The sequence below is a fragment of the Gobio gobio genome (assembly GCF_949357685.1).
Source record: "Gobio gobio genome assembly, chromosome: 20".
Taxonomy (NCBI): Eukaryota; Metazoa; Chordata; class Actinopteri; order Cypriniformes; family Gobionidae; genus Gobio; species Gobio gobio.
In genome coordinates, this window is record NC_137113.1 from 35,309,645 (window position 1) to 35,329,512 (window position 19,868).

Sequence of the window (19,868 nt, forward strand, 5' to 3'; positions counted from 1 at the left end):
TAAGTAGGAAAACCTGCAAAATCGGCAGTGTATCAAAATATTTGTTCTCCTCAGTGTATATACCTCTTATTGTTGATTGGATTGGCTGAGTGCTCTCCACTTGTGTCAATTATCTGAACATGCTCCTCCCGAACCTTCTTAATAAAACATCATTAATGAATTCAATCCATTTTGGAATAAGGCTGTAACATAACAAAATGTGGAAAAAGTGAAACGCTGTGAATTTTCCGGATACACTGTATATCAACATCTATTTTGGTTAAGTTGTGTGCATTGCTGCAAACACCTGAATAAGTGTTTAACAGAAGTTATTTTGTGTGGTGGTCAACAGCCACTGATGCTGATACATAGAACTTGCAGTTTTTTACTATCGCGCGGACACATTTCTCAATACTTAGGTCTCTTTTCATCATAAAACAAGAATGACACTCTACTGTTCCTATGTGTCCTATGTTTATATTGCAGTACAAAATGATTCCCCTTTCTGTAGATGGTAATGAAATTGTAAGACTAACACCTGTGTTGGTGTTCAGCTCCATCGTTTATATATGGAATATATATTTAAATATGGTATTACTGTAGAAATGTGGCGAATTGCTGTCTTGTATCATGTTAGATTTGACTTTTGCAAAGAGCATGTAAACATGTACAAAGTAGCCTCTAGGTACACAGAGTGAGAAAAGAATACATGTAATTTGAATGATGTAGTCATTGAATGCATTTTGTGCCAAAGCAATGATTAATGATTAACAGTTTAGCCTAAAGACTGTTGTCGTGCTCATTGTGTGAAAAAAAAGTTCTGAAATGGTTACTAGGGATAACAACCCTAAACTAACCCTAACAATATTTCATCAGATATATAACATAGTGCAACATTATTCTTTAGTATAAACAGCATTTTAATGTTGTTTTCTTTTTTTTGTCCTTAGTTCTCCAGTATGAACAGTATAAACATATGAACATAATTTACACAAAGGCAATTTACAGTGAAAAATACTTGATACTTGACAGTCAGTGCAACCGTTGTTTGTTCAACCTCTAAATAAACTGTTTGTTAACATTTGTACCAAATGTAAATATGCAGCTTATTGTGTAATAGTCAGAATAACAGTTTTTGTAGCAGCATGAGTAGTATCTTTTGGATAAAATTATTTATATGTAGTATACACAGTGTTAAGAACAGTTCCTCAAGTAGTTGTGATTTATGAAGATCACCTGATTCTGTTTGTGGACTTGAGTTGAACCGACTCGACAAGCTGTTAATTACTGCACAAACCAATCAGTACAGTCTCTCGGGAGGGACTCTTGAAGACCAGCGATTTGCAGTTTAAACTGTAAAACACTTCCACGCAAAGCAGTAGAGACTGCTGGCAAAAGAATAATGTTAAACCATTTTTGTTATAAAGGGATAGTTGACATGAATTCTGCTTAAATGTCCCTTTATAGAATATTATAGGTGTCATTGAAGCAAAAGCTCAGGGTAAATCTTGCTAAAAGTGTTGAGGTTATCTTGAGTTGTTTACTGGTGTTGTTTATGAGAGAGCGCCTGCTGAAGCGTGATCTCCAGTCTCTGCTGAAGAGCGTCCAGACGCAAGTCCAGATGTTCCTTTAATCTTCTCTCCATCTCATCCATTCTCTTCTCTACAACCGTCTCCAGAATCTTCTCAAACCCTCCGCAGCACATATGACCCTCCCTGTAATATAAAAAAAAGAAGATATATACAGTAAATGGACACACTAAAGGAGACATCAAATTCATCAGAATGAAGTGTCTTAAAGTGTCCCTATTATCAGATATAACGGGTAGGCATGGCTTGGGAGTGGCCTCTTAGGGCAGCGAAGCAAGTGCATTCTGGGAGTTGTTGTCTATCATCCAAAAGAGCCAAAAATACATTTTCTGGCTTTTCTCAGTCTAGAAGGCACCAACTTCTAAAATAATTTCACATTTCTACTACATAAATGACCCAATTTAAATACACATTCATCTTTCCAGCGGTGAAATACCCCTTTAAAATCCATATGTAACACATTTGCATAATACCCGCCTATGGTCTTCATTGGCTGCCCGTGAACAACGTCTACTTTGACCCGCCCTCAAACACTGTAGTTGGTTCATGTTGTGTACATGTCAAGACGACGCTGTTTTCTCCTCTGCAAAAGCCCTCTTTTTGTATACACTTGGATAAGGATGTGAAGAGTCAGTGGTTTAAATCACCACAGCGATACAACAGAAGAAGAACCATTTATGATTGCTTCTCAAATTTCCACAAGGTCGAAGCAGGATTTGCAAAAGGCTGAGTGTATGAAATGTGTATATGATGAAATATATTTAAGATGTATATCTATGAATAAAATTGCATCTAAACATGTTTATGAGGCCACAATGATTAAAATGATGGTGAAGTAAATACTACAAAATACTAAAAAACTAATTTATTTTCTACATGATAAAGTTAGTTCAGGCAAGAATTTAAAAAAAAGAACGGAGATTCTATATTAGTACTCAATTCAAGCTTGTAGAAATTAAAGCGTAAATATCAACATTGACCATCCGAGTGACCATCACACAGATCTGTCACCTAACATTCATAATTAGGTAGATTTTTTGCTGTTTTCCAGCTGTATTTACACTGTTTTATCATTGCTTTTGTTGTTAGGTTTAATAACTTGCCATTTTGTGACATTTTGAGTTCATCATCTACTCAAAATGATACATTCATACTCAAAAACGACCCATCGAATGTTACCGTCACTGTGTATTGTGCACCAAGTATTGAGATCTCCGTTTTCAGGTAGGTACTGAGTTTACTATTATGTAGATCTGGGGGGTATTCCAGAAAGCAAGGTTAACTTACCATCACATATACCCTGAACTCTTGGTTGATTAACCCAAACCTTGCTTACTCAAGGTATGCTGGTTCCAAAAACGAGTCCGGGAGTGAGTTTAGACAACTCAGAATATGTTCCCGGTTAACACACAAGACATTCTCAACAGAGCGACCAATCGATGATTCACCATTGAAACAGACGGTAAGAAAGAGTGCGCTATTCTACTTCCTCTTCTTCTTTTGTTTAATAGCGATTTACATAACATACTTAGTGCACATCGCCACCTATTTGGTGGTTATGCAATAATTTTTTCAATGTCTTTGTTTAATAAGTAATCTTTATTCACTGAGAATAAGGATTATAATGTTTGTTTGATGCTAATTCATTGAATGCAGATCCATGTGTAAATAATAAATATATTTAAATTGAATTAACATTTAAACATTATCTTATAATTTTTTTAATTCTAATTCTTTAGAATTAATATAAAATATTGTATATTATATAACAAACAAATTTGGCTATATTAATAACTATATTAATAATATGACGCATCTGAATACCTCTTAAGCAAACTAACCCTGGAAAATAACCTGCTCCGGAGGAGAAAGCGAGTTGCTATGGCTACTTTTATACCCTGAAAGTTACCTCTGTTTTTGGAACCGAAAGTTGAGGTTATCTGCTTACTTACTCCTAAACATACCCAGGTATGTCACATAAATATAAAGTTCAGTCATGAAACTCTAATCGCTGATTGGTTCATTCAGTTCTACGACACCAACCAATCAGAGGTACTTCCCCATTTACGTGGCTTTATTTATATCGTATCGTAGCCGCTATCAGCACGCCACACAATATGAGAACTCCTATAATCCCACCTCCTACCCAGCGACACCTGTGGAGATCTGCTAAGGGGGGTTATATCATTCTGCAGAAGCCTTCCTTGTTGTTATCTTGACTAAGCTGAACATTATGTATTTGCTCAGCAGCAGCAGCACCAGCAGCGTAGCAGATCTCGTCCGCCAAAATCAAGCCTATGTATATTCCATGCTCTATGCTAATAAAATGATTGTTGAATCTATTCACTCCGAGAGTTGTCATGATTGAACCGGTTTTCTGGAATACCCCCCTGGTGTCTACACGATATCTACTGTTTTATTAACGTACATGTTTCTAAGTAAAGCATACACTTTAAAAGCGTGGTTTAATTCAGTGTTATATTGTTTGACAAAAAATATTGCAAAGGAAACTTCAACTAAGCAGAAATTCTTAAGTTAAATTACTTATTTTCTTTGTTAATTTTCCTTAACTTAGTTAAACAACTTAATTAAGTTTACTTAATTCCATATGTGAAAATCTTTTTCAGAGCATCAAGAGGATGTTTTTGCATACGAGTCATTTCATTTGTTCCTTTTTTTTTAAATTTAGAATACATTTTAAAACAAAAGCTATTGATGAATCATGATTTGTTTCTGAAGACGTTCATACGCAGATTTCACACAAATCCGTGTGTGTGCACGGTTAGTGAATGAGACCCGTTGTTAACTGATAATGTTCCTTTCCACCCAAGCTCTTAAAATAGAGCACTCTGGATTCTGTTACTTCTTTTGTGTTAGAAATAAACTAATATTTTAAAAAAGTCTTGAGGGGCATATTTAAATTTTGGGGTCTACAACAGATTTATCCTCAATAGCCCAGAAAGTCATAAAACCGTGTGGGTGCTATTATTCATATTAGTACTCACACTGTTATCACGATGAGTTGGTTACCACAACTAAACAATTGAGTGGCTTAAACAAATGTGGTAAACCTGTTTATTGAAAACCACACATGACTCGCACTTACCGTTCTCCATTCTTCTTCTTCTCTGAAGATGTGGCTTCCTCCAGACGGAGCTGCGTGACCTGACCGCATACGCTCTGCAGCATTGGAAGCAGGTCTGGGTTGATCGTGCCGGTTTCAGGGCTCAGCAGGGCAGACATGGCACCGGGAATCTGGTTGCTGGTAGACAGAAGCTGCTCCAGGCCAGATGGTGGATTTGGGCCTGACTCCGCCCCTGTAGCATTGGAAGCCCCACCTCCTCTTGGCAAACAGCCCAACGCTCCACCTCCCATGAGCAGAGGAATGAATCCATTCAGCATGTCAGATTTATTCTGGACACAACACACACAAAGAGTTATTGTTCAGTTGTGATGAAGCTGCGTGCAGGCTTGTTTTTTTTTTCTTCTTTCAAAGAAACTGCTCTCCAAAAAACTCCTTTTGAGAATTAACATGTTTAAAAAAAGGGAGGTGAAAAAATATGTATTATGCTGATAAAATACTAAAACTAAAACTACAAAATATACAGAAATAGTATATGACAGGAAACATGTGAAATATAATGCATTTAATCAAATTAAAAACAATACTTTCTTTTACTATACTCTTATGCACATCAAGGCTGCATTCATTTGATGAAAATACACATATAAAAAAAAAAATAGAAACAATATTATAGTATTTATTTTTTTTTATATATATATATAAAATTTATTTGTAGAAACTGTGATGCACTAGGTATCAGTAGGTAAGGGAAAAAAAATAAAAATGAATACTTTTATTCAGCTTAAGGATGCATTCAATTGATCAAAAGTGATATTAAAAACATTTATAATGTTACAAAAGATTTTTATTTCAAATAAATATGTTATTTTGAACTATTTATCAAAGAATCCTGAAAAATCCTGACTTCACAGTTCACTATCACGGTTTCCACAAAAATATTAAGCAGCAAATACTGTTGAGCACCAAATCAGCATATTAGAATGATTTCTGAGGGATCATGTGACACTGAGGACTGGAGTAATTATGCTGATAATTCAGCTGTGTCATTACATTTTACAATATATTGAAATAGATAACTGTTGTAATATTTCACAGGAATATATGGTGGTAAAACCTGGTGAAGACATTGTCTATGGCTGAGGCAACAATGATGTTCATATATAGGATTTATAGAAAGTACACAAAATAAAACCCAGATCACAGCAACATAAAAGACGAGCCTCCAAACACCAAATAGCTGAAGCTTTTTTTTATAAGGAGTGGGCAAAAAATGTCGACAAAATGATGTTAGACACTGACAGACTGTTACAAGAAACGCCTACAAGAAATGATTCATGCCAAATGGGCAAAACTTGCTAAACAGCAGAATATACTATACAAAAATGAAAGTGGGAATGGGACTTTGGGTACTAAGTGCTAGAACTGGCTGCTTACAGACACAAGATGTCTTATTCAAACCACAATGTTTTACACAACCCATATAAAAATACTAACCATTTTCTATTAACTCATGGTGGGATAGGCTTGGTCCAGCTATCTTTTTTATCTATCTATTTAATATTGAATTTTTATTAATAATAGCCCTAACGGAAGTGAGATTCATTCCACAATGGAAAATGTGCCCAAAGCATGTAATATATCAAAACAATCATGTTAAAAAGACAAGAGGAGTGGTGAATATGCTGTAATAAAAGGCTGGATCCAGACCTTTCGCTGGCACTGCACCAGCTCCATGAGGTTCTGTGCTCCCGGCGAAAGGGTGGTGCCCATCTCCTCCATCATAGTCTGCACACGCTGAAGGTCGATGCCTGGGTCTAAACTCGGGCCACCTTGTCGGTCCTTGAGCGTCTCCAGTCTCACACCCACTTGGGCGATAGCCACAGAAGAGCGGCCACCAAGAGAGAGCAGCTGTACGGAGACACCACCCATGATGCAGAGCCAACAGACATCAGTTTGCGTGTTTGTGATGAGAGAGTGGATATTATTTCCAGCTTTCCTTACCTTCACCTCACAGGAGGCAGCAGGGCTTTCCAGCACCAGATGATTCCTATAGAAATGCCTCTCATCTTCAGAACTGAGAGAAAACGGAACAATCAGCAATAGTCTTACATTTTCTAGAAATACTTATAAATATTCAGTAACACTTTACGTTAGCCTCTATGCTTAAAACAGTCTATAAATACTTATAAATATTCTGTAATAGTTTACTTTAGCCTTTTTGCTTAATATGACATTCATAATGTTTGTAGAGCATGGTTTGAAGTGCAGGGCGCAGGTGCACCAAATCCACTTTTGCTAGTTTAACGACGGGAAAAAACGGTCTGCACGCTAGGCGCATGGTCAAAAAGGGTTGTCTCTTAATGGGTCATGGATATGTTTTGGCTGTAACGTGCAATAAACCAATCAGAGTCTCATCTCCCATTCCCTTTAAAAGCCAGTTGCGCTTGCACCATGGCGAATTCGCAATTTACAAGGCAGAATTTGCGAGCGGAAAGACTGAACACTTCTCCAGAGAGGAATTATTAGGGGTTCAAGCACGAAGTGCTGAAACCCTATTGTAATTGTATTGATTTTTATTATTATTATTATTATTATTATTATTCTCCGCTAAAACGCATCGTGCAGCCCAAACCGTAAGGGCTGGAACTTTGAAACTTTGTCAGATGGTAGTACACAAATCGAGGAGAGGTTATCAAATTATGAACCAGATTGGCCTATAGGTGGCGCTATAGCAATCAATTGCGCGAAACTGCTCATAACTCCTAAACCGTATGTCGTAGACTCAAGTGTCTTATATCATTGGAAAGGTGAGTCCATGACGAACAAAACGTATATCTCCGATTTCATTTCCGCCATGATGGATTTTCCGCCATTTTGAATTTTGTCAAAAAACTACTTTTGCGAACTAGTCCTAGGTTTTTTGCCCGATCGGAACCAAACCAGTGCAGAAATTTTCTCTGGAGTCTGAATATCAATAATTATCGAAAAAAAGTTGAAATTTCTATTCACGGTTGCCAAGGGGCGGAAAACGAATGTTGTGGGAGGAGCCTATTTTACTAAAATGGCTATAACTCAAGAACAAAATGAGATATCTTCATCAAACTTGGTACACATGTGTATGGGCTCAGTTTTTGGTCACGCTAAAAAAACCGCGATGATTGAACACATGGTGGCGCTATAACACGAAAAAAACATGAAAATGGCTATAACCACCCGACCGCTAGTCCGATTGACTTGAAAAATGGTATGCAGTGTCTTGGTCCAAGGTACCATGTATGTCTATGAGGACATTGGCGTATCTCAAAAAACATGGCCGCCAAGGCCAATTAAATTTGAGCACCTATTAGACAAGGTTAATGGAGGCCGATCAGAACGAAACTCGATGGGTATGTTTGACTTATGGCCCTAGAGGTCTATAAGAATTTTGAAAGAAATCGGCCACTAGTTGGCGCTAACAAGTTTTATGGCACTGTAATCACGTGGTGTTGAACACATCCACAAAATATGCATATCGTTTGATAGACCTCCTCATATTGAACAACTTTGCCTCTGGAACCATTGCTGTCAATCCAATTGTTCATTAAATATTTGCAATTATGTTAAAAACCTACTTTTGCAAACTAGTCCCTGGATTTTTGCCCGAACAGAACCAAATCAGTCTAGGACAATTCTCTGGACTCTCTAGATCAATAATTATCAAAAAAAAGTCCAACTTTTGCATTTAGATGGCTATAACAGTGTCGTTTAGAAGAGGGATGTAGCAAAATACACTCAATAGCCTATAAATCTTAATGGAAAACTCAAAACGTCACTAAAATTGTTATGCATATGTGACATAACATGCTGAAGAAGTGTGCAAGGTTTCATGGAGATTGGACCATAGGTGGCGCTATAACTGTTAAAAAGCTTTGAAAACCATGTATTCCCTATGATGAATTGCCTGTATTGGCTGTAAATGGTATTTTCCATCTCTGTAATCAGGTGGGGTTAAAAACATCCACATAATATGCATATATTATGATAGATCTCCTCATACTAAACAACTTTGCCTCAAGAACCAATACTGTCAATCAAATCGTTCATTAAATATTAACGATTATGTTAAAAACCTCTTTTTGCAAACTAGTAATAGATTTTTCGACCTGATCAGAACCAAACCAGTGCAGTACAATTCTCTGGACTCTTTAGAGCAATAATTATAAAAAAAAGTTAAACTTTTGCATCTGAATGGTTATAACAGGGTAATTTCAAGATGTGGCCTTGACCAAGTGTCTCCAAATGCCTATATCTATTCAATGAATGTTCAGATCTACTTAAAAACAAGTCAGTACATGTATCCTATGCCTCTTAACAAGCATGAAAAATTTCAGACAGATCGGACAATATTTGCCTCTATAACAGTTAAAAAGGTGAAAATTACAGAGTTCATATCAAAATAATGGTATATTAAGCCAATAAGTGGTCGTTTGCTGCCCCCCGCTGTTCATTTTATTGTACTACACACAAAATAATTGATCTCTAAGTCATATTTAACTGCTCATAACTCCTAAACCGTATGTCGTAGACTCAAGTGTCTTGTATCATTAGAAAGGTGAGTCCATGATGAACAAAACTAATATGTTAAACGAATGTTGTGGGAGGAGCCTATTTTACTAAAATGGCTATAACTCAAGAACAAAATGAGATATCTTAACCAAACTTGGTACACATGTGTATGGGCTTAGTCTTGGTTATAATAAGCCAATAAGTGGTCGTTTGCTGCCCCCCGCTGTTCATTTTATTGTACTACACACACAAAAATTGATCTATAAGTCATATTTAGACTTTAAAAAAATCACTATTTAAACATTTACATCACATGTAATCAAAATTAATCTATTAAGTATTACTACTGACAATTGTGTCACATTGAGAAATGTGAATCTTGAAGGAGACTTGCAGGAATTTTGTTATGTTTACTGCAACATCATATAGTTATAATGTCTGTATCTACAACATAATTTGTGTGTAGTCCAATGTTTCTGAATACACTTTTAATAATCTGATTAATAGTTACAAAGATCTATGTGAAATGATCATAGACCATAGCATTAAAAAAAATGTGTGTGTGTGTGTGTGTGTGTGTGTGTGTGTGTGTGTGTGTGTGTGTGTGTGTGTGTGTGTGTGTGTGTGTGTGTGTGTGTGTGTGTGTGTGTGTGTGTGTAAGCATGCATAATGGAACAACTGGTTTGAAGCCTGTTTCAGAGCCTATTTTACTAAAAGGGCTATAACTCAAGAACGAAATGAGATATCTTCACCAAACTTTGTACACATGTGCATGGGCTCAGTCTTTGGTCACAGTAAAAATAATTGTGAGGATTGAACACTTGGTGGCGCTATAACATGAAGGAAACATGAAAAGGGCTATAACCACCCGACTGCTAGTCCGATTGACTTGAAAGTTGGTATGCAGTGTCTTGGTCCAAGGTACCATGCATGTCTATGAGGAATATGGTGTAACTCAAAAAACATGGCCGCTATTGGCCAATGAAATTTGAGAACCTATTAGACAAGGTTAACGGAGGCCGATCGGAACAAAACTTGATGGGCATGTTTGACTCATGGCCCTAGAGGTCTATAAGAATTTAAAGAAATTGGCCACTAGCAGGCGCTAACGAGTTTTATGGCTCTGTAATCACGTCATGTTTCACATATTCCCACAATATTGATATCATTTGATAGGTCTCCTCATACTAAACAACTTTGCCTCTAGAATCATTGCTGTCAATCAAATCTTTCATTAAATATTCTCCATTATGTTAAAAACCTAATTTTGCAAACTAGTCCCTGTTTTTTTGACCGATTGGAACCAAACCAGTCTAGGACAATTCTCTGGACTCTCTAGATCAATAATTATCAAAAGAAAGTTGAACTTTTGCATTTAGATGGCTATAACAGGGTCATTTAGAAAAGAGACGTGGCAAAATACACTCAAAAGCCTATAAATTCTAAGGGACAACTCAAAACTTCACGAAAATTGGTGGGCATGTGTGACATTAGATCCTTAACAAGCATGCAAAGCTTTACAGAGATCGGACCATAGGTGGCGCTATAACTGTTAAAAACCATATGTTTCCTATGGTAAATTGCCTGTAATTTAAGTTTTCCATCTATTATTTCAGTGTTTAAAATCTTGCTAAATAAAACCTAATGTCTTTTGATGCTTGTGTGCTTAAAGGCCTTAAAGGCTTGAACCCCGCTAAATGCTGCTAGCAGCTTTAATTAGGGGTTCAAGCACGAAGTGCTGAACACCTATTGTATTTGTGCTGATTTTTATTAGGGGTTCAAGCACGAAGTGCTGAACACCTATTGTATTTGTGCTGATTTTTAGGGGTTCAAGCACGAAGTGCTGAACACCTATTGTATTTGTGCTGATTTTTATTATTATTATTATTATTATTATTATTATTATTATTCAGACCTAAAACGCATCGTGCAGACCAAACTGTAAGGGCTAGAGACTTGAAACTTGGCCAATAGGTAGTACAAAAATCGAGGAGAGGTTATCAAATTATGACCCCGATTGGCCTATAGGTGGCGCTATAGCAATCAATTGCGCGAAACTGCTCATAACTCCTAGACCGTATGTTGTAGACTCAAGTGTCTTATATCATTGGAAAGCTGAATACCTGACGTAAAAAATGTATATCTCCGATTTCATTTCCGGTATGCAAATTTTTCCGCCATTTTGAATTTTGTTAAAAAACTACTTTTGCAAACTAGTCCTAGGTTTTTTGTCCGATCGGAACCAAACCAGTGCCAAAATGTTCTCTGGAGTCTGAATATTAATAATCATTGAAAAAAAGTCATAATTTGGATTCAAGGTCGTTAAGGGGCTTAAAAATTGACGTTCAGGGCGGAGCCTATTTTACTAAAAAGGCTATAACTCTAGATCAAAATAAGATATCTTCACCAAACTTGGTACACATATGTATGGGCTCAGTCTTTGGTCACGATAAAACAATCGCGACGATTGGCCACTTGGTGGCGCTATAACATGGTAATAACATGAAAAAGGCTATGACCACTTGACCATTAGTCCGATTGACTTGAAAATTGTTATGCAGTGTCTTGGTCCAAGGTACCATATATGTCTATGAGGAAATTGGCGTATGTCAAAAAACATGGCCGCCACAGCCAATTAAATTTGAGCACCTATTAGACAAGGTTAACGGAGGCCGATCGGAACGAAACTCTGTGGGCATGTTTGACTCATGGCCCTAGAGGTCTGTAAGAATTTTGAAAGAAATCGGCCACTAGTTGGCGCTAACGAGTTTAATGGCTCTGTAATCACGTGGTGTTGCACACATCCACAAAATATGCATATCATATGATAGGTCTCCTCATACTAAACAACTTTGCCTCTTGAACTATTGCTGTCAATCAAATCGTTCATTAAATATTTGTTATTATGTTTAAAACCTACTTTTGCGAACTAGTCCCTGGATTTTTGCCCGATCAGAACCAAACCAGTGTAGGACAATTCTCTGGACTCTCTTGATCAATAATTATCGAAAAAAAGTTGAACTTTTGCATTTGGATGGCTATAACAGGGCCATTTAGAAGAGGGGCGTGGCAAAATACACTCAAAAGCCTATAAATCCTAAAGAAAAACTCAAAACTTCACGAAAATTGACATGTATATATGTCATAACATGTTGAAGAAGCATGCAGAGTTTCATGGAGATCGGACCATAGTTGGCGCTATAACTGTTAAAAAGCTTTGAAAACCATGTATTCCCAATGGTGAATTGCCTGTTTTGGCTGTAAATGGTATTTTCCATCTCTGTAATCAGGTGGGGTAAAAAACATCCACATAATGTGAAGAAATTATGATAGATCTCCTCACACTGAACAACTTTGCCTCAAGAACCAATACTGTCAATCAAATTGTTATTTATTTATTCACAATTATGTTTAAAACGTATTACCTAAAATTGCCACCAGATGGCAGCAGAAGACCACTCATTGGTTCATTCTGCTTACTAAGCATATTTAAACTTTATAAAATCATTATAATAAATGTTGCAAATGACATTTTGTCAATGTTTATCAATTAATTTGTTCAGTTGATTAATGTTTTTACAATAATTATTAAATTACAATTAAAATAATGCCTGAAAATATGTTTTAAAGGGGAAAACCTGGAATAAGCTATTTGTTACCCATCATTTATTTCAAATATCTATATCTCCAACAAAATGTGCATGTGAGTTAAGCACGTTTGAAGACATTAACTTGGAAAATGTGCCCATTAAATGAAAAACAGACATTTAAAATGAAAATGAGCCAATGAGTGGTTCTCTGCTGCCACCTGCTGGGCTTAAATGGTCATTTTGTCATACTATTTACTTATCATGTTCTATAATTCCTATTTAGACATTATAAAGTCACTATTACAATATTTACAATCACATTTTGTCAAATTAATTTATTTCAAATATATTATGACGTATTACCTAAAATTGCCAACAGATGGCAGCAGAAGACCACTCATTGGCTTATCCTCTAAACTAATATTGTTCAATCATATTTAAACTGAAACTGAATTAAAACTCAGAGTATGAACCCGATTGGCCAATAGGTGGCGCTACAGCAATCAAAAGTGCGAAATTGCTCATAACTCCTAAACCCTATGTCGTAGACTCAAGTGTCTTATATCATTGGAAAGGTGAGTCCATGACGAACAAAACCTATATCTCTGATTTCATTTCCGCCATGATAGATTTTCCGCCATTTTGCATTTTGTCAAAAAACTACTTTTGCAAACTAGTCCTAGGTTTTTTGCCGGATCGGAACCAAACCAGAGTCAAAATGTTCTCTGGAGTCAGATTATCAATAATTATTAAAAAAAGTCGAAATTTATATTCACGGTTGTTAAGGAGCATAAAAATAATCGTTCAGGGGGGAGCCTATTTACTAAAAGGGCTATAACTCAGGAACAAAATGAGATATCTTCACCAAACTTGGTACACATGTGTATAGGCTGAGTCTTTGGTCACGATAAAAAAATCGCGACGATTTAACACTTGGTGGCACAATAACGTGAAAAAACATCAAAATGGCTTTAACCACCTGACCGCTAGTCCGATTGACTTGAAAATTGGTATGCAGTGTCTTGGTCCAAGGTGCCAAGTATGTCTATGAGGACATTGGCGTATCTTAAAAAACATGGCTGCCACAGCCAATTAAATTTGAGCACCTATTAGACAAGTCTCATGGCCCTAGAGGTCTGTAAGAATTTTGAAAGAAATCGGCCACTAGTTGGCGCTAATGAGTTTTATGGCTCTGTAATCACGTGGTGTTGCACACATCCACGAAATATGCATATCATTTGATATATTCTAAGGGAAAACTCAAAACTTCACGAAAATTGGTGGGCATATGTGACATTAGATCCTTAACAAGCTTGCAAAGTTTTATAGAGCTCGGACCATAGGTGGTGCTATAACTGTTAAAAACCTTTTAAAACCAAATGTTTCCTATGGTAAATTGCCTATATTGCCTGAAAAAAGACTTTTCCATCTATTTTTTCAGTGTTTAAAATCTTGCTAAATAAAACTAAATGTCTTTTGATGCTTGTGTGCTTAAAGGCCTTAAAGGCTTGAACCCCGCTAAATGCTGCTTGCAGCTTTAATTATTATTATTATTATTATTATTATTATTATTCAGACCTAAAACGCATCGTGCAGACCAAACTGTAAGGGCTAGAGACTTGAAACTTGGCCAATAGGTAGTACAAAAATCGAGGAGAGGTTATCAAATTATGACCCCGATTGGCCTATAGGTGGCGCTATAGCAATCAATTGCGCAAAACTGCTCATAACTCCTAAACTGTATGTTGTAGACTCAAGTGTCTTATATCATTGGAAAGCTGAATACCTGACATAAAAAACGTACATCTCCGATTTCATTTCCGGTATGCAAATTTTTCCGCCATTTTGAATTTTGTCAAAAAACTACTTTTGCAAACTAGTCCTAGGTTTTTTGTCCGATCAGAACCGAACTAGTGCCAAAATGTTCTCTGGCGTCTGACTATTAATAATCATTGAAAAAAAGTCATAATTTGGATTCACGGTTGTTAGGGGGCTTAAAATTGATGTTCAGGGCGGAGCCTATTTTACTAAAAAGGCTATAACTCTAGATCAAAATAAGATATCTTCACCAAATTTGGTACACATATGTATGGGCGTGGTCTTTGGTCACGATAAGACAATCGCGACGATTGGCCACTTGGTGGCGCTATAACATGAAAATAACATGAAAAAGGCTATGACCACCTGACCATTAGTCCAATTGACTTGAAAATTGGTATGCAGTGTCTTGGTCCAAGGTAGCATATATGTCTATGAGGAAATTGGCGTATCTCAAAAAACATGGCCGCCACAGCCAATTAAATTTGAGCACCTATTAGACAAGGTTAACAGAGGCCGATCATAACGAAACTCGATGGGCATGTTTGACTCATGGTCTTAGAGGTCTGTAAGAATTTTGAAAGAAATCGGCCACTAGTTGGCGCTAACGAGTTTTGAGGTTCTGTAATCACGTGGTGTTGTACACATCCCCGAAATATGCATATCATTTGATAGATCTCCTCATACTGAACAACTTTGCCTCTTGAACTATTGCTGTCAATCAAATAGTTCATTAAATATTTGTGATTATGTTTAAAACCTACTTTTGCGAACTAGTCCCTGGATTTTTGCCCGATCAGAATCAAACCAGTCTAGGACAATTCTCTGGACTCTCTAGATCAATAATTATTGAAAAAAAGTTGAACTTTTGCATTTGGATGGCTATAACAGGGTCATTTAGAAGAGGGGCATAGCAAAATACACTCAAAAGCCTATAAATCCTAAAGGAAAACTCAAAACTTCACGAAAATTGTTATGTATATGTGACATAACATGCTGAAGAAGCATGCAAAGTTTCATGGAGATCGGACCATAGGTGGCGCTATAACTGTTAAAAAGCTTTGAAAACCATGTATTCCCTATGGTGAATTGCCTGTATTGGCTGTAAATAGTATTTTCCATCTCTGTAATCAGGTGTGGTAAAAAACATCCACATAATATGCAGAAATTATGGTAGATCTCCTCATACTGAACAACTTTGCCTCAAGAACCAATACTGTCAATCAAATTGTTATTTATTTATTTATTCACAATTATGTTAAAAACGTATTACCTAAAATTGCCACCAGATGGCAGCAGAAGACCACTCATTGGTTCATTCTGCTTACTAAGCATATTTCAACTTTATAAAATCATTATAATAAATGTTGCAAATGACATTTTGTCAATGTTTATCAATTAATTTGTTCATTTGATTAATGTTTTTACAATAATTATTAAATTACAATTAAAATAATGCCTGAAAATATGTTTTAAAGGGGAAAACCTGGAATAAGCTATTTGTTACCCATCATTTATTTCAAATATCTATATCTCCAACAAAATGTGCATGTGAGTTAAGCACGTTTGAAGACATTAACTTGGAAAATGTGCCCATTAAATGAAAAACACATTTAAAATGAAAATGAGCCAATGAGTGGTTCTCTGCTGCCACCTGCTGGGCTTAAATTGTCATTTTGTCATACTATTTACTTATCATGTTCTATAATTCCTATTTAGATATTATAAAGTCACTATTACAATATTTACAATTACATTTTGTCAAATTAATTTATTTCAAATATATGATGGCGTATTACCTAAAATTGCCACCAGATGGCAGCAGAAGACCACTCATTGGCTAATCCTCTAAACTAATATTGTTCAATCATATTTAAACTGTGATCGTGCAGACCAAAGCGTAAATGCTAGAGACTTGAAACTTTATCAGATGGTAGTACAAAAATCGAGGCTAATGTTGTCAGAGTATGAACCCGATTGGCCAATAGGTGGCGCTACAGCAATCAAAAGCGCGAAATGGCTCATAACTCCTAAACCCTATGTCGTAGACTCAAGTGTCTTATATCATTGGAAAGGTGAGTTCATGGCGAACAAAACGTATATCTCCGATTTCATTTCCGCCATGATAGATTTTCCGCCATTTTGCATTTTGTCAAAAAAAAAATTTGACAAAAACTTTTGCAAACTAGTCCTAGGTTTTTTGCCGGATCGGAACCAAACCAGTGTCAAAATGTTCTCTGGAGTCAGATTATCAATAATTATCAATAAAACGTCGAAATTTATATTCACGGTTGTTAAGGAGCGTAAAAATAATCGTTCAGGGGGGAGCCTATTTACTAAAAGGGATATAACTCAGGAACAAAATGAGATATCTTCACCAAACTTGGTACACATGTGTATAGGCTGAGTGTTTGGTCACGATAAAAAAAATCAGAACGATTTAACACTTGGTGGCACAATAACTTGAAAAAACATCAAAATGGCTTTAACCACCTGACCGCTAGTCCGATTGACTTGAAAATTGGTATGCAGTGTCTTGGTCCAAGGTACCAAGTATGTCTATGAGGACATTGGCGTATCTTAAAAAACATGGCTGCCACAGCCAATTAAATTTGAGCACCTATTAGACAAGTCTCATGGCCCTAGAGGTCTGTAAGAATTTTGAAATAAATCGGCCACTAGTTGGCGCTAATGAGTTTTATGGCTCTGTAATCACGTGGTGTTGCACACATCCACGAAATATACATATCATTTAATATATTCTAAGGGAAAACTCAAAACTTCACGAAAATTGGTGGGCATATGTGACATTAGATCCTTAACAAGCTTGCAAAGTTTTATAGAGCTCGGACCATAGGTGGCGCTATAACTGTTAAAAACCTTTTAAAACCATATGTTTCCTATGGTAAATTGCCTATATTGCCTGAAAATTTACTTTTCCATCTATTATTTCAGTGTTTAAAATCTTGCTAAATAAAACTTAATGTCTTTTGATGCTTGTGTGCTTAAAGGCCTTAAAGGCTTGAACCCCGCTAAATGCTGCTTGCAGCTTTAATTAGGGGTTCAAGCACGAAGTGCTGAAACCCTATTGTAATTGTAAGGGTTTTTATTATTATTATTCTCCGCTAAAACGCATCGTGCAGCCCAAACCGTAAGGGCTGGAGCGTTGAAACTTTGTCAGATGGTAGCCCAAAAATCGAGGAGAGGGTGTCAAAGTATGGCCCCGATTGGCCAATAGGTGGCGCTATAGCAATCAATTGCGCGTAACTGCTCATAACTCCTAAACCGTAAGTTGTACACTCAAGTGTCTTATATCATTGGAAAGCTGAATACCTGAATTAAATAATGTATATATCCGATTTCATTTGCGGTATGCAAATTTTTCCGCCATTTTGAATTTTGTTGAAAAACTACTTTTGCGAACTAGTCCCTGGATTTTAGCCCGATCGGAACCAAACAAGTACAGAAATGTTCTCTGGAGTCTGAATATTAATAATTATCGAAAAAAAGTATAAATTTCGCTTCAAGGTCGCAAAGGGGCGGAAAACGAATGTTGTGGGAGGAGCCTTTTTTACTAAAATGGCTATAACTCAAGAACAAAATTAGATATCTTTACCAAACTTGGTACACATGTGTATGGGCTGAGTCTTTGGTCACGATAAAATAATCGCGACGATTGACCACTTGGTGGCGCTATAACACGAAAAAAACATGAAAATGGCTATAACCACCCGACCGCTAGTCCGATTGACTTGAAAATTGGTATGCAGTGTCTTGGTCCAAGGTACCATATATATCTATGAGGACATTGGCGTATCTCAAAAAACATGGCTGCTATCGGCTAATGAAGTTTGAGCACCTCTAAGACAAGGTTAACGGAGGCCGATCGGAATGAAACTTGGTGGGCATCTTTGACTCATGGCCCTAGAGGTCTGTAAGAATTTTGAAAGAAATCGGCCACTAGTTGGCGCTAACGAGTTTTATGGCTCTGTAATCACGTGGTGTTGCACACATCAACCAAATATACACATCATATGATAGGTCTCCTCATGCTGAACAACTTTGCCTCTATAAGCATTGCTGTCAATCAAACCGTTCATTAAATATCCGCGATTATGTTTAAAACCTACTTTTGCAAACTAGTCCCTGGATTTTTGCCCGAAGGGAACCAAAGAAGTCTAGAACAATTCTCTGGACTCTCTAGATCAATAATTATTGAAAAAAAGTTGAACTTTTGCATTTGGATAGCTATAACAGGGTCATTTAGAAGAGGGGCGTAGCAAAATACACTCAAAAGCCTATAAATCCTAAAGGAAAACTCAAAACTTCACGAAAATTTTTATGTATATGTAACATAACATGCTGAAAAAGCATGCAACGTTTCATGGAGATCGGACCATAGGTGGCGCTATAACTGTTAAAAAGCTTTGAAAACCATGTATTCCCTATGGTGAAATGCCTGTATTGGCTGTAAATGGTATTTTCCATCTCTGTAATCAGGTGGGGTTAAAAACATCCACATAATATGCATAAATTATGATAGATCTCCTCATACTGAACAACTTTGCTTCAAGAACCAATACTGTCAATCAAATCGTTATTTAAACATTCACAATTATGTTAATAACCTCATTTTGCAATCTTGTCCTAGTTTTTTTGCCCGATTGGAACCAAACCACGGCAGTATGATTCTCTGGACTCTTTAGAGCAATAATTATTTAAAAAAAAGTTAAACTTTTGCATCTGAATGGCTATAACAGGGTTTTTTCAAGATGTGGCCTTGACCAAGTGTCCCCAAATGCCTATATCTATTCAATGAATGCTCAGATATTCTTAAAAACAAGTCAGAACATGTGTATTATGCCTCTAAACAAGCATGAAAAATTTCAGACAGATAGGACAATATTTGCCTCTATAGAGTTAAAAAGCTGAAAATTATGAAAATAATGGTATATTAAGCCAATAAGTGGTCGTTTGCTGCCCCCCGCTGTTCATTTTATTGTACTACACTCTAATATTGATGTATAAGTAATATTCAGACTTTAAATAAATCACTATTTTAACATTTACAATCACATTTAGTTAAAATTAATCTATTAAGTATTACTATTGACAACTGTCACATTGAGAAATGTGAATCTTGAAGGAGACTTGCAGGAAACATTTTGTTTACTGCAACATCATATAGTTAAAATGTCTGTATCAACAACAAAATGTGTTGTGTGTGTGTGTGTGTGTGTGTGTGTGTGTGTGTGTGTGTGT

General features: G+C 36.4%; 1 protein-coding gene across 2 annotated transcripts in view; it reads right to left on the bottom strand.

Moving 5' to 3' along the window:
* Positions 1-524: 524 nt before the first annotated feature.
* cUnh10orf88 (chromosome Un C10orf88 homolog) overlaps positions 525-19,868 on the bottom strand; it is a 50,427-nt gene continuing 31,083 nt past the window's right edge. The window contains exons 3-6 of one of the 2 annotated variants that reach the window (XM_079846282.1): positions 6,655-6,727; positions 6,361-6,561; positions 4,675-4,982; positions 525-1,694 (exon numbers count right to left, since the gene is read on the bottom strand). In XM_079846282.1, the coding sequence (XP_079702408.1) occupies positions 1,520-1,694; positions 4,675-4,982; positions 6,361-6,561; positions 6,655-6,727 (757 nt within the window). In that variant the 3' untranslated portion in view covers positions 525-1,519. The remainder of the gene's footprint in view (positions 1,695-4,674; positions 4,983-6,360; positions 6,562-6,654; positions 6,728-19,868) is intronic. The other variant, XM_079846283.1, reaches the window with a different exon arrangement.